Raw genomic sequence first — 13,790 nt, forward strand, 5'->3', positions numbered from 1 at the left:
CTGTGTATGAAACAACACATGGGCCCATTTGTTCAGACTATGTACACCACATGAGAGAGAAGCATTATACAACCCTTGCCAAATACAACTCTTACTTATTGCGTCTTTCCAAACAATAACATTATAAGGCTACAAATTTTTCCAGAAGACGGGGAATTGTTTACTTGGGAACTTGTGCAGGTTTATTTATTCTTTCTTTTATTGTGTCCTTCTAGTCTTCTCGGTCTGCAAATCCATTTTATGAGGAGAGGGAGAATGCCCTTGGGTGCTATAATCTGAGATATGAAAAGCTCCTCAGGTCCAGTCTAGCAGATGACACAGCCACCTTTCTCCTTGAAGGGGTTCTTATCCTCTGCAATGCCTTTGACGAGGATGTCCTCCTCCACTCCACCCTGAATATAATCCTTGATTTCCTCGCAGCATTTAGATGTCTAAAATGATCAGGCAGAGAAAGGTGTTATTTGTGCTTTAAATAATGCTCGTGATATAATGAATTGAACTTTGTATCATTACATTTAAATATTGCATTTTGGATAATTGGTCACTTTAAAAACAAGAGATGGTATTCATCACCTCAGTTTAAAGAACTTACCAACCACCTTTCGAGTTTCACTTCAAGTTTAAGTTGGTTTACTTCCATTACAGCCTTGTCCTTGTCCGTCAGATCGTCCAAATTTATAAATGGCATTGTCTAAAAAAAGAAGAACAAAATGAAACAGTCACTTTAATTTTATGTTCGCTGCTGTATGACAGCTACATTTTTCTGAAAATGTTTAACTTCCACTTCACAACACACAAGACGAAGACTAGAAATGTACTTACGATTGCTTAAAAGGAGCAGTCCTTCACCCCTGAAATCCTGTTGAAGAATCCCTCTCCTCTCCCTCAATCTGGGTTATAAAGTAATCCGTACAAACAATTGTAATCCGCTAATCTGATTAAAACAAGGCCCCACTGAATGATCATGTCAGTAACTCAAGTACACTATCAAAGAAAGGGGGGAATCCCACCCGGTGTCCCTTTTTTGGGTTGTTTAGGTGTAAAAACAAAGAAGAGTATTTACTGTATATACGCAGATTAAATCTGGATTTGTGCTATTTTGACTCTGTGTTTTCTGTTTTCAGATATGGGTTAAGGGGCGGCGCTTCATGTATCATGTGTCATTTTGATAAAATGGCTAATCTGTATTTAGCCTCCACCTGTCAAGGTCTGAACATGGGTACAAGGCACTTTTTCAGAAACACCCCCAGCAACAGTTGAAACAAACCAGTGGGATTGAATTAAGCAGTTATGTAAAATCCAAAAATCGACATTTTACAGTGCATTTTTACAAAATTTGTACTAAAGTAAAATAATAATAATTCTGCTTTCAGGTCTAAAGAATATGAGGACCTTGAGTGTTTAATGGAGCATGACATCACTGTTTCCTTGAAATAATGTGCTGCAATCATTAAACAAAACAAAAGATATCAGAAGCCTCAGGTGAATGAGGTGACAGCACTCTGAGTGTGTGTGTGTGTGTGTGTGTGTGTGTGTGTGTGTGTGTGTGTGTGTGTGTGTGTGTGTGTGTGTGTGTGTGTGTGTGTGTGTGTGTGTGTGTGTGTGTGTGTGTGTGTGCGTGTGTCTTCAGAACCAGTCAGACGGGTGCATGGTGGGAACTTGGCAGGATGGCTCAGACAACGTTAGTTTATGTTTCACAACTATGGCTGTCACTTACAGAAAAGAATACTTCTACTGTGGAAAAGTCTGAGGAATCTTTGGATTACTGGACATCGCTACATCACCATCATCATCGTCACCATCACCATCACCACCATCATGATCTTTCCCACCATCAGTGCTCTGTGGAAGGATGCCTCTACTCAAACAGAGAGAATTCGATTTATTTGATTTGGGTTGAGTATGTTCTTAGTCACAACGTTAACACCTACTATACGCGGTGTTACAACGTAGAAACATCCCTCTCTGATGTCACGAATCAATTTATTACTGCTCTGATCTAGCACTGTATAGAAATGAGTCATTAAATCCCCGCCCCTGAAGTCCCCCTTCTGGGAAACAGTACTATAAAGCTGGATCTGGCCGGGGTGGTCTGCAGAGCGGACAAAGTCTGGTGGGGTTGAACCAAAACTTGGACAATGGAGTTTTTCACGTTAGCGCTGTTTGCAATTATTTCCTCGTTTTACAACGTTTTGGCGCTGTCACCTAAAGGTAACCTTGCTGCATTTGTTTTAAAACTCTCGCTTCATTATTTCACCGAGCTTTTTAAATACACTTTTAAACCGTTTTTCATCATATGACCTGGCTCGTTGAGACGTGTTGTGTGTTCGTTGGCGGGTGTTCGGCAGCGTTTAAACCGCGGTATGTTTCATATGGAATCTTTTTCAGTAACAATATCCTTGCTGCTTTCAGACGTGTGTCTCCTTCAAGTGGAGGAGGGTCCTTGCAGAGCAGACATCGAGCGCTTTTACTACAACACCATCACCCAGAAGTGCGAGATTTTCTATTATGGAGGCTGCCAGGGGAATGCCAATAACTTCAAGAGCTATCAGGAGTGCCAGAAGACATGTTACAGAATCCCAAGTAAGTTGTCAGAGTCATAAGAATAGACATTGTCTGGGATGATGGGGATTTTGAGCACCTCTAAAAGTTATTGAATGCAAACTGGGTGTGTTTTAATTTGTTTTTATTCTACATATAAACATATATCTTGGACAGAAGGGTATGATAGATCTAGACCTGTTCAGAAGAATTAGTGTTTCACCTGATCTAAATCCAAAACTCAAAAAATATTTTCCCTCCTCTCCTCAGAGATTCCACAAATCTGCAGGTTTCCTAAACAGGAGGGACCCTGCCGTGGCCTCTTCCATCGCTATTTCTTCAACATGACCACCATGCAGTGTGAGTCTTTTTACTACGGCGGCTGCCAGGGTAACTCCAACCGCTTCCAAGACCTCACCTCATGCCTGGAGTACTGCAGTCCACAAAAAAGTTAGTAGAAACTTAAAGTAACATTCTTCCACTGCAGTCCTGAAGTAATCCATCTCATGCCGGCTTATTCATGCAAAGCCATTTCAGTCATAAGGAAATGATTAATCTGAGGAAATGAATTAAACTTGAAGATTCCTCTTCAAAGACTGTGACCGTCGGCCTCATTGTCTTGTGTTCTGTTTCACAGCTGTTCCTGTTCTCTGTCTGGACCCTCTGGACAAAGGGAAGTGCTCAGCCTCCATAACTCGCTATTACTACAACATTACCACAAAGATGTGCGAGGAGTTCGTCTACTCAGGCTGCGGCGGGAGCAGCAACAACTTTGTCTCGAGGCAGAGCTGCATGGACGTGTGTGTCAAAGGTGTGCTTTAGTGTGAGCAGGGGAATGCATGTGGTGCACGTTTCACTGTCCGCAGTGAAGAGTGTCTCTGAATAAATTTATGGAGAGTTTTCCGACTCTTTAATTCAGTAATGGCAGTATTTGGATTGCCACTGAGACCCACGTATTGGTTTGAATTTGTTGAAAATTTTGCAAGTCAGAGGGGGATTGGGAGGAAACAAAATTATGATCAGCAGACTTCATTATCAAGCTTAAACTATGCTTGGCATCTGAAGACACCGTGGACTCAGGGTGGATGATGTCCTCCAAACCATTCATGGACAACAGCCAATCATAATGTTATAACTGAGAGAAAACCAAGCAAAATCTGTCTAAGAAGTCCTGTTTGCTTAATTATGAGCATAGAAAGTCATAACATTTACAAGTTATACTAATCAGTTGTTGTTTTTTTGTTCCAGCAGGGAAAAAGCGCAAAGTCAATGGAAAAGGCCGGCGCATGAGACGGAATAGAAATAACCACATCACTTTCTTGCAGACCTAGATGTCGGACACTTCTTCTCAGGAATTCTCACTTGGACGAGTCCTTCGTGGAGAAACTAACATGTATTTGTTGATGCTAAAATGTCGACCAGGTCGTCTTTGTTGTTGTTTTGGCAAGAGCTTTCAGTGGCACAAACACACATTCGACTGGATCTTTAATGCCTTATGAGATAAATTTTAAAATGTAATTTACCTGTATGCTGTTGATGAAGTTTATTACTACTGCACTAATGTTCCTGACTGTGTATTTTGATGCTGTGTGTATGTAATGTATGTTTTGTATAAATAAGACCTTATTATGGAGAACTTTTTTATTTGCTCAGCTACATTTTATGATGAAATACACAGAATTTGTTGAAGAATTCTGCCTTTTCTGTACTTTGATGCTGCTGTTTCAAACACATTACTGTATTGTGTAATATTTGAATAATCATCAAACTCATAATGTGTGGATTTCAACTTCTTTAACCACTGCCATGCACACGTAAAACCTTAAGGTGTCTTATTTTACCAGGAAAAAAACAAAAAGAGAACAGGCCTGGCTGGTTTCTTAACTTCCTCTCTCAGTTACTTCCACTTTATCTCCGAGCCACTCTTCCCTTCCTTACTAATGCTGCTGTCTTCCCTCCTTATCTGCTAATACTTTGCAAGGCACTCGAACGTATCGCGGTCGCCTCCGCGTAGCCTTGAAACAGGGAGGAAGTAATAATGGGGCACCAAACACTGCGTTGGCAGGTTCATTAGAACGTTTCTGCGTGTTTGGATGAGAGGAAGCAGCCGCTTTACAAAATGTGACTCATGAGCTTTCAGAAATATTGTCTGGTAATGTTTTTGCAATTATAATGTAATTATAGTGGGATATAAACAAGCCCAAAGTGGAATGCATCCACATATTTTCTCTTCTTCGTGATTACTACCACTGGTTTTCTCAGATCGTATATTTTATATACCGCAAGAGAAATCTAATCTCATTAGGGGAGGGGGCTATCAATCTCAAGGTACTCTGCTTTTTGACTGCCCTGGACCTGTGCTTTGTTCCCTCTCTCATAATAGAACAGGTGAAGTGCTCTGATTTCTCAGACAATAAATATTAATGGGAGATATCAAAGGAAACTACTCATCCATCTGGCTTGGCTATAAATAGCAATAAAAGGCACATCTGGCTGGGCCTTTTGCCATTAAGAACCAAAGCTAAATCATGTATTAGACAGCCGAGGCTGTCATCCAAACAGTCCGCATGCAGTTTCTCAAAAGCCACATAATCTTAAAATCATCACTGATGTTCACAGTGGAGCAGGTGGGGGGGGCTTATTTCAACCTCTTGCCCATTAGAGGTACATTTTTCTTTCCTATATGGAAGTTTTAATGCACAAAACATGATTAAAAGTGAATTGAAGAAGTGTAGAAAGCAGCAAATTGGCACATACAAATACTTAAGCATAAAACAGCACATTTTAGGAGGTATAAGCTGTTCAGCATTTCATCCAAATGCTGACCATCATGACACCACATCTATTATTTTGAGCCAAATTGTAGCAACATATTTTCAAGGTCTCCTTAAATCACCAAACGACATGACAAATGTTTGAGATGGCACAAACAGACTCAGTGGTTAATTTTTAATTAAAACAAAACTCCGTCTTGGACCGCTAATGGGCGGCAATATCAAACTGATTACAGAAGATGTAATGATGTTCAGATGAATCGATCCTGCTCTAGTTGTTTCATTAGCTGCGGTACATTGGACACAGTAATTTTGTCCCTCAAGTCTCAATAGTGATTAATGGGTATTTACATTGAAACATGAGTCTCGTTTAAAACTGGATTAATTCAATGTAAGAGGCTCATTTTTACTATTTGTCAAACAGCAGCGTTGTGATATGATAACATTCACCAGGATACCTGATGACGCATCAACATAAGGTGTAGGTGAGTGGAAGTATCTGAGACGCCTCCTGGTGGTGGATTTATGAATCTAACCACAGAAACCACAGAAGGTGCTCCTGTTTTGGGATACAAATAAGTATTAATGTTATTTTAACTAGTGAGTTTAAGGATGTTAAATGAAAAATCTGGAAGTCAATCAGAATATTTTCTGGCTGCTTTAAGCCATTAAACTACAGATATAACAGATTTTGCAGTGCTATCAGAATATTGGAGCAACTCATGCACCTCAGGCGTTGACCCAGCAACATCTATTCTACTACAAGCTGTTTCTGTAAGGGCATCTTGTTTGCTAAAATGAACACAGTCTTCAAAGTTCTCTGAGAGGTTTGAGTATGAGAGTATAAAAAACACGGGAAGGAGCTCCAGCTATGGGGTTGAGAGGTGTTTTCTTTCTGTTTTGGCCACAAAACCAAATCATCTCGTGTTTCTCATCTAAGACACACAGGTCGATTGTCAAGCAAAATTCTGAAAAAGAAAAGCTCGTTTTGTGTTACAGAAGTATGTTTACTGATTTACTTCCCTGTTCATTATCGGTCCACCCCGGCGAACCCTTTGGTGAGAGGTCCTGACCCCCCCAGTTGTGTAAGTATGGAGGCCTATTAGCACTCAAAAACAGACCTTCTGACAGATGTTGAACTGTGGCCACGGGAGTAACATACTGCATACAAAATGTATATTCTAAGATCCACCGTTTTTTTTAATGTCGGAGTTTGGCCTGTTTATAATTGTAGACGAAACATGTCAGCTGGCTTAACTTGCCCCGACATGGCATTAAACTTTCCCCAGCAAAGATCACCCGTCGTTGCATAAAGTGGAACGTCTCCGTCCCCCGTCCCCTCCTCTCTACTCATCCTCTCCTCACACACGGAAGATTGATGCGTCTGGTGACGAGAATCTGGGCTGTCCGTCTGGCTGCCAAACCCATGTAGCAGTTGTATAATTAAACAATTCGGACAACGCCACAGTTCAGCTTCAGAGATGTTTTGGAAGTGCGTGCAGGTCAAAATTACAAATTGATTCCCAGAGAACTACTAGCTAAAAAAGAGCCAGGAGAGAGTTGTGTGTGCACATGCATGTAGTGGAGGCTTACACTGCCTCCATGCTCCTGCAGTCCTGTTCACCCTGCTGTGGCTCGGCTTGTGTGCAGTAATTGCTTTTTGAGGTGAATACTAATATCTACAGTTTACGATAGACCCTTTTATTGAGGGTCTTTGACCTATTGAAAGAGTCAAAGATTATTTTTAATTGACTGAAATCATATTCACGGTCCCCAGGTCTTTACAGTAACAACCCTGCTTTTGTTGATTGAAAATAGCATCCCCGTTGCAGCACATGAGTCATCGCTGTAAATAAATCCACTGCTTCCACCCTCCTGCAAATGTACCACAATCCTTTTTCATCAAGGTAGGGAAGATTGAAAATGATTTGAGCGGAACGAACAAATTCAGATATCTTTTTTTCCCCTCAAAGTCAGATGATGATTTTTTTTTTTTCCCGGTACAGTTGAAAAGTGCTAAAATAAAATAAATTCAAATAAAGATTTTAATCTGTGCAGGAGCTTCTTCTTCTTCCTCTTCGCTAGTGTGGTTCAATTACCAGCTTTCCAGAGGTCAAAGCCTTTATATTGAGCTCCTGTTCAGCTGCCGTTCCCTGAAGAGTTGGCAGCGCAACACATTGGCACAATTGAATTTGCTGCTTAATAATGGTGTTTTTTTAAATGTATATTACATTTAGGAAAGCTGATCCACCACATGCTCCCCACGGGAGTGTTGAACAGGAGGCTGCAGACTCTCTGAATAAGCAGTTTGTATTTTAAACTGGAGGAGAGGAGCTGTCTGGCTTTTTATGATACTTGCTGAAGGAAATAATCGTCACATCGCTGGTGACATATTTTAGAATAAGAGCAGACTGTTTGAAGGGTGTTCTTATCAATAATTACGAACACTGCAAGGTAAAGGAGTTTGGATCCTGCGTAAGCCCTCAAAATAAGTAACACAGTTTTATTGCAGCAAAGATTTTTGACAATTATGCATATAATTATTTGAGATCCCAGGGTTTTCCCCAAGTGTTTTCTCACTAAATGTAGCATGACATCGCCGGCACATCAGTATTGTAAATTTTTTCACAGCAGACATTTTGACTTGTCACAGTGGGAAAGATTATTATTTTTAACATAATTGATGGCTCAGATCTGTTCAAGTGACTCACTAAACCATGACAATTACTGCAAACGACTGTCATAGTTATTACATAATCCCCTGGTTGTAATTATCTGAGCACAATTGTCAGAATCATTTTCTATTCATTAGTATAAAAACAGCTGGATGACACTAACAGAGATGTCACATCTCCATCAATGCTTCCAACGTTTGAGGTTTGACTGGTGCTCTTTTAATGATATTATCTAGGATGCCTTCTTCATCTGCTAAAGGTTAAAGGCACATTTGTGGAGAATTAGCGCCACCAACTGTTTGTCCTGAGGCGTGAAACTTCTAATAATTGACTGACGACATTTTTATGAGCATCTACTGACATTAACTTCATGAATTTGGCTGCAAAGCCAAACACAATAGCCAATAAAATTGCCCTCCCCTTCATAAGGTGTATTATAAAAGTACGATCAGGCTGATGATATAATAGTGGTATAAAACAAATAAAAAGTTGATCGCAATTATTTGTCTGACAATTAATCATCATTTAAAATCTCATAATTGTGACAGACCAACTATCACTACACGCAGATCAGCTTATGTCTTTAGTTATGTGGGAAGCGGTAACTCAAGTGTGTACTCATCGAAAAAATGAGAAGACAGAAGCTGGTTCAGCATCAGGTTGGTATTCAGCAGGGGTGAACTGATGGCCTGATATTGCTCACAGCGTCTGTTTTCTTCGCTGTGATTACAGTTGGGAAATTCTGTTCACATTAGCGTTCGCTCAGCCACTCTGAAAGGCGGACTAATCAGCGTCCACGCAGTGGTTAAGTGCGATGACGTTACAGTTGAGTATTTTATTCTAAATGTGGTGCAGCGATGGTAGAGGTTGGGATGGTTTTGTTGCATACAGATTGGTTAAAGCTGCTCAGAATGTTTCAAACTAAACCTAATGTGTACGCCCAGTAGCATGCAACAACTGCAAACTGTTCCCCATGAAACATACCCATGCCCATATCATGTACCCATTGAATTTGGGTCTGGGAACATCAGGCTAGTAGACTGATCCAGAAAGGGAAAAGACAAGAAGGCACTAACAGGGAAAAAGCAAATATCAGGCAGCCAGGCTAGAAGCTGAGGCTGGAACACTATGAATGATCTGACAAAGCGGGTAAGTGAGTGGGCTGGTGGATACTATATATAAACACTATTACATTACATTTCATTTAGCTGACGCTTTTATCCAAAGCGACTTACTTACTTACTATAGTCGACTTAAAGTCTATGGATCTGATATGAGGGTCGGGCAGCTGATAAATGGTGAAAGGGGGTGAGGTCTACTGCTGGCCAGGTGAGAAATGAGAGGGTTAAAGGACTGTCCACATGTATGTTGAGTTATTTGTCGCTATAATCTGCTGTCCTACCAGCCGTGAAGTGATCTGTTCTTAAAACCATTCAGTATCCGGACTAAACACTTCCTCCTCTGAAGCTAATCTGAGGTTTTAGTTGCCAGATTTTCGGTTAACAAACAAATTACTCTCTTTTAAATTAGAAAGTCATTGATCAGGTTCATACAAAAAACATGAAACAAAACCTGAAGTAAAGGATGTTAAAAAAACAACTCTTACACACAACCTGGCAAACAAATTTTAAGCAAACCAACTTTTGAGGGCATTGCGAAGCATTACTTGGCTGGTTAACTGCTCAATGCCCCACTATGTTCACAATGTGGTCAATTCACTGCTCGCTGGTGCTGTGAATTCAGTGAGATTATCACAGCTTCCTCACTGAAAACAGTGGCCTGCTGCCGCTGGAAATGGGCTTGATAAGAGGGAGCCAAAATAGTCACTTATAATCGTTTGACAAATATTGAACATCAAAATATTGATTATAGTAACTTCAATTTTCAACTATCAAATGTTGTTTCAAAACAATTGTGCAGCTTTATGTTTCCTTCAGCTGAACAGCAGAGAGAGACTGAAGTGATGATGTCAGCCAGAGACATCCAGAGGCGAAAACACTGCCGCCTTTGACAGACATCATGATGATTTTAAATGAAAACGGGCGCATTTTCTGATTTACAGCTGGAAGCCGACATTAAAATCAGACATTTATGAGTAAAATATCACTTATAAACATTGAGTGAACACACATTACCGCAGCTAAAAAGCATCTCCAGTCAAGTCTTGATGGCGTTAACCACTGAGCATCATCTGAGGTTTTAAGCAAGTCCAAGACAAAAATCTAATTGCATTCCATCATGCAGTGACGCCCGATTAGAATCAGACTGTGCACAGATACCGGCAACAATGGCACCAAACTCCTAAGGCCTTCACTCTGGCTTCATTATCCTTGAGACTCACAACACAGCGGGTCCTGCAAAACAGGCGTCATTCCAGCTCCATTCTCCTCATTCATCCCGCACCGTCCATCATCACCACAACTGACCATAATGAGGGGATTCTCTGAAGATGACTTACTTTTTCATGGAAGTGTCCTCTCACCGCAATACCATCGCCAGCACGGCCTCAAATGTGACCAGTGAAGGTGGGTATTCTGCCAGGAGGGATTTTCTTGTACGACTATGGTGTTGTATGTCCAGAGGGACTTTAATCCAGGGGTGGAAAGAAAAAGAAAGAGGATAATCTGTCACTGACAACCTAAAAATGAGTAGCTGTCCTTTCCTTTAATTTTCATTCTCCTTTTTGTTCTTTAGCATGCTTTAGGGTTCAGCGAATGAATGCATGTGTGCAGACATACATGTAAGATGTAGCTGACGTTTGTGTCAGTGTTGGAATATTTCTAACATTCCCAAGGAGTCTGTGTTTGTCCACTCGTCTCCTTCTACCGGGTGGACGGTGTTTTCTGCTTGTTTTCGGAACGTGTGGCTTTGGAGATGACGGGCTCATCATGTCTTTCACTGTTATAATGTGTCATAAATATGCAGCTACATGTTCAGCACTGCCTTATGTCTCTCTCTCTTTCTGTGTGTGTGTGTGTGTGTGTGTGTGTGTGTGTGTGTGTGTGTGTGTGTGTGTGTGTGTGTGTGTGTGTGTGTGTGTGTGTGTGTGTGTGTGTGTGTGTGTGTGTGTGTGTGTGTGTGTGTGTGTGTGTGTGTGAGGGGGGTAAGATGAAGAATGAATGTCAAATTTGTGAGGACAAGATGTGCAGAGAAACAGCTGGTTGTGTGAAGAGAAAGTTAAGGAACAACAAGACAACAATGAGAATACACTTACTGTTTTTTTTAAAAAAAAGATCTCCCTATGGCTTTGGCTCCACAGATGTTGTTTGTTTTTGTGCACCGTCAGCTATCTAAATGCCAAGCTGGGCTCCCAAACACCAAATAACCATACCTCTAAAAATAAATCATCTGTTAGGTAAATGCACATCACATGATGCGTCATCACAAAACACTCCTCTTTAAAAAAAAACAACCAACCAGATCAATAATGGTAGCCCTGTTTCAAATTAAAGAGACAAATAATAATTGGATATTGGACTGAGACTGAGTTGGAATCCATCAATAACTCCTCAGCTGCCAAGACGAAAATCAAAATAATCTGTAGCTTGTGTGATTCTCATGCTGATTTTTATTATCATTAACACATACAATGAAGATGTTGATGATGTGGATGCAGAAAAAGGGCAGTAGGATGTTGCAATAATGAGGTAAACCTCCTTTTAGTCTTAATCTTAGTTAGCAGTCATCATCACAACATTAAAATAATGTTTGGTGACGAATTCTTGTGTTTCCATCATGTTTTGGAGGCTTCGCTGCTGATTATGATCCCACTAAACAAAAGTACATCCTTATTTAGAGCTGACGTCAGAATTTAAAGTCTCCCACCACACAAAAAGTTCCCAAGTCTGTCTCCTAGAGTTGGACTTTCACACTGCAGAAAGATATATGAGGAGAGTTTGACACTGTAAGGCTGTTTTGACATTTGTGGGGTTAAAGTACTCCCTGCTCCACTGCCCATACTGAACACCAAAAATGTACTTTCAGTGAAGTGAATGTGTTCAGCAGTTTAACTTGAAGTGGAAAATATATCAGCAGGGATTTTGAAGAAAAAAAAAAAAGCAAAAATGTGTCAGACATAAATCAGAATTTAAAGCAAAGTATTTTTATATAACATGTCTGGAGTTTTTTTTTTTAAGGTTACGCCGAGACAAGGAAAATAGGGAACCTTACAGAGTGTGGCTGTTTCATTGTGTGAATTGTCCCAAATTTTAGGACCATTGGTCAAATATATTATATTATATCATATAATAACATTAGCGATAACAGGAGGTTCATGACGAGAAAATGTGGTAACCTCTATACAAATAAGGCAATACTGTCTTTACAGTAAATTAAAAAAAAATGCTCCTATAAAACACCATCAAGGTTATTTTAAAGTCTTTCTTGATGAGCACACACAAGCTGCAATGTGTTAGTAGGCTAAGTGAGTGTTTGAATACGGGGAGTCCAGAGTGGTGTCCAACCCGAGCGCACACACACTGTGGAGAGGCTGCTCCTCGTTGTGTGTGTCTTTAACACACAGACAGCGAGGTAAAGGCGAGGAGGAGCTCCACCACCACACGCTCGTCCGCGTAAACGGCAGGCTGTTAGACGCACTTGGATTACTAGGCAGTCAACTGTCACACCGCTCATAACGGCTCCAGACCGGTGCCCTGCCACTTCCTCTCGCCGGTCATTAATCCACTAATAAAAATAAAAATAAAAAAGGTAGACACCTGGGCAAGGCGGCGGTGGCTGTAGCATTTGATTGATTTTTATTGTGAGTTTTATCCTTGTGGATGAAAAAAAAAAGTTTTTTTTTTAATTTTTTATTGACACTGCGTTAAATAGGAGCGCAGAAGCTGTGAGTCGGTCTCAGTGGAAGGGCTTCTCTGATCTTCCTCAGCAGCATCGGATTCTCTCACTGGATCTGCAGTCTGTAAAATCTGTTAAACATAGGTAAGTTACGGGCTAACGTTTTTCCTCTTTAACTTTTTAAAATATTATTATTATTTTGAAGTTCTCTTGGGGGAAAAAAAAAAACAAGATTAGAGCGCTAATAGGATTAGATTTGTCTTTTGACAGTCAGTTTAAATCCCTGATTGTCTCATTTTACGTGTCGTTTTTTGCTCTGGTGAATAAGCACCCGCTGGGTTTTGCATGGGATGTTGCAATATAAACATTTTCCCGTGTTTATGCTGCAGATGTATTATTACAGCCTATATAGAGATGATGTTTAAATCTAAAAACAGATTAAGATTATTTGAAGCAAAGCACGAAGAATATGTCTCATTGGAAACTCAGTGGAAGGCTGAATAGAGTCTGCATTAGATATGATATTGTAATCTGCATGCATTATAGTGGAGAAAATCTTATTCAGTGTGTATTTATTTTTTGGGGTGTGGGGGCTTCTCCTGAGTGAATCCTGGGTCTATTGGTATTTCATGCTCAGATACCACAGTCAACTCCGGCAGCTCGGATCCTCTGTGGTGAAGCATTGCAAATTTATTGAGGGGTTTTCAATAGTGGGGCACAAACTGTGCAGATAAGACAGCTTTAGCTCTTTTAAATGTGTCTTCTTTGCAGCTAGAGAGACGTGAAAAAGTGTTTTACAGCTTTATTATTTATGTCACGCACAGATCCACGACATACACATCACAAGCGCATGTCTTCCCACAGACTCCTGCTTTCTCTTCAGTTTAATTAGCAGAAGAAAAATGGAGAGGCATCTTGTCACATTCCCAGCAGTAAACACACTGGGATGCAGACCGAATTAACGCCACACGCAATTGACAGAAGGAGCACATACAGTACACAGATT

The 13,790-nt window shown here is 40.5% G+C and overlaps 3 protein-coding genes across 7 annotated transcripts in view; 2 read left to right on the plus strand and 1 right to left on the minus strand.

The window, feature by feature from the left end:
- Nucleotides 1–305: 305 nt before the first annotated feature.
- gngt1 (guanine nucleotide binding protein (G protein), gamma transducing activity polypeptide 1) lies at nucleotides 306–835 on the minus strand. Its single transcript, XM_069700098.1, has 3 exons — nucleotides 823–835; nucleotides 593–691; nucleotides 306–431 (listed from the first exon to the last, which is right to left on the minus strand). The coding sequence occupies exons 2-3, from the start codon at nucleotides 686–688 to the stop codon at nucleotides 306–308; spliced, it is 222 nt and encodes a 73-aa protein (XP_069556199.1). The 5' UTR covers nucleotides 689–691; nucleotides 823–835.
- A 1,090-nt stretch (nucleotides 836–1,925) lies between these two features.
- tfpi2 (tissue factor pathway inhibitor 2) lies at nucleotides 1,926–4,316 on the plus strand. 2 transcript variants are annotated; one of them, XM_069700118.1, is made up of 5 exons: nucleotides 1,926–2,211; nucleotides 2,413–2,583; nucleotides 2,812–2,991; nucleotides 3,179–3,352; nucleotides 3,793–4,316. In XM_069700118.1, exons 1-5 carry the CDS (start codon nucleotides 2,139–2,141, stop codon nucleotides 3,870–3,872), a joined length of 678 nt encoding a protein of 225 aa, XP_069556219.1. In that variant the 5' UTR covers nucleotides 1,926–2,138; the 3' UTR covers nucleotides 3,873–4,316. The 2 variants fall into 2 exon arrangements, with proteins under 2 accessions (XP_069556219.1, XP_069556212.1); XM_069700111.1 differs by having other exon boundaries at nucleotides 2,068–2,211; nucleotides 3,790–4,316.
- An 8,286-nt stretch (nucleotides 4,317–12,602) lies between these two features.
- calcr (calcitonin receptor) overlaps nucleotides 12,603–13,790 on the plus strand; it is a 54,792-nt gene continuing 53,604 nt past the window's right edge. For all 4 annotated transcript variants that reach the window (XM_069694533.1, XM_069694559.1, XM_069694542.1 and 1 more), the window contains exon 1: nucleotides 12,603–12,928. The gene's annotated coding sequence lies outside the window, so the exon portion shown is untranslated. The remainder of the gene's footprint in view (nucleotides 12,929–13,790) is intronic.

The sequence above is a fragment of the Brachyistius frenatus genome, unplaced genomic scaffold (assembly GCF_029030835.1).
Source record: "Brachyistius frenatus isolate BFR_SWC_R1_liver_20210118 unplaced genomic scaffold, ASM2903083v1 Contig_2, whole genome shotgun sequence".
In the NCBI taxonomy this organism is placed as follows: Eukaryota; Metazoa; Chordata; class Actinopteri; family Embiotocidae; genus Brachyistius; species Brachyistius frenatus.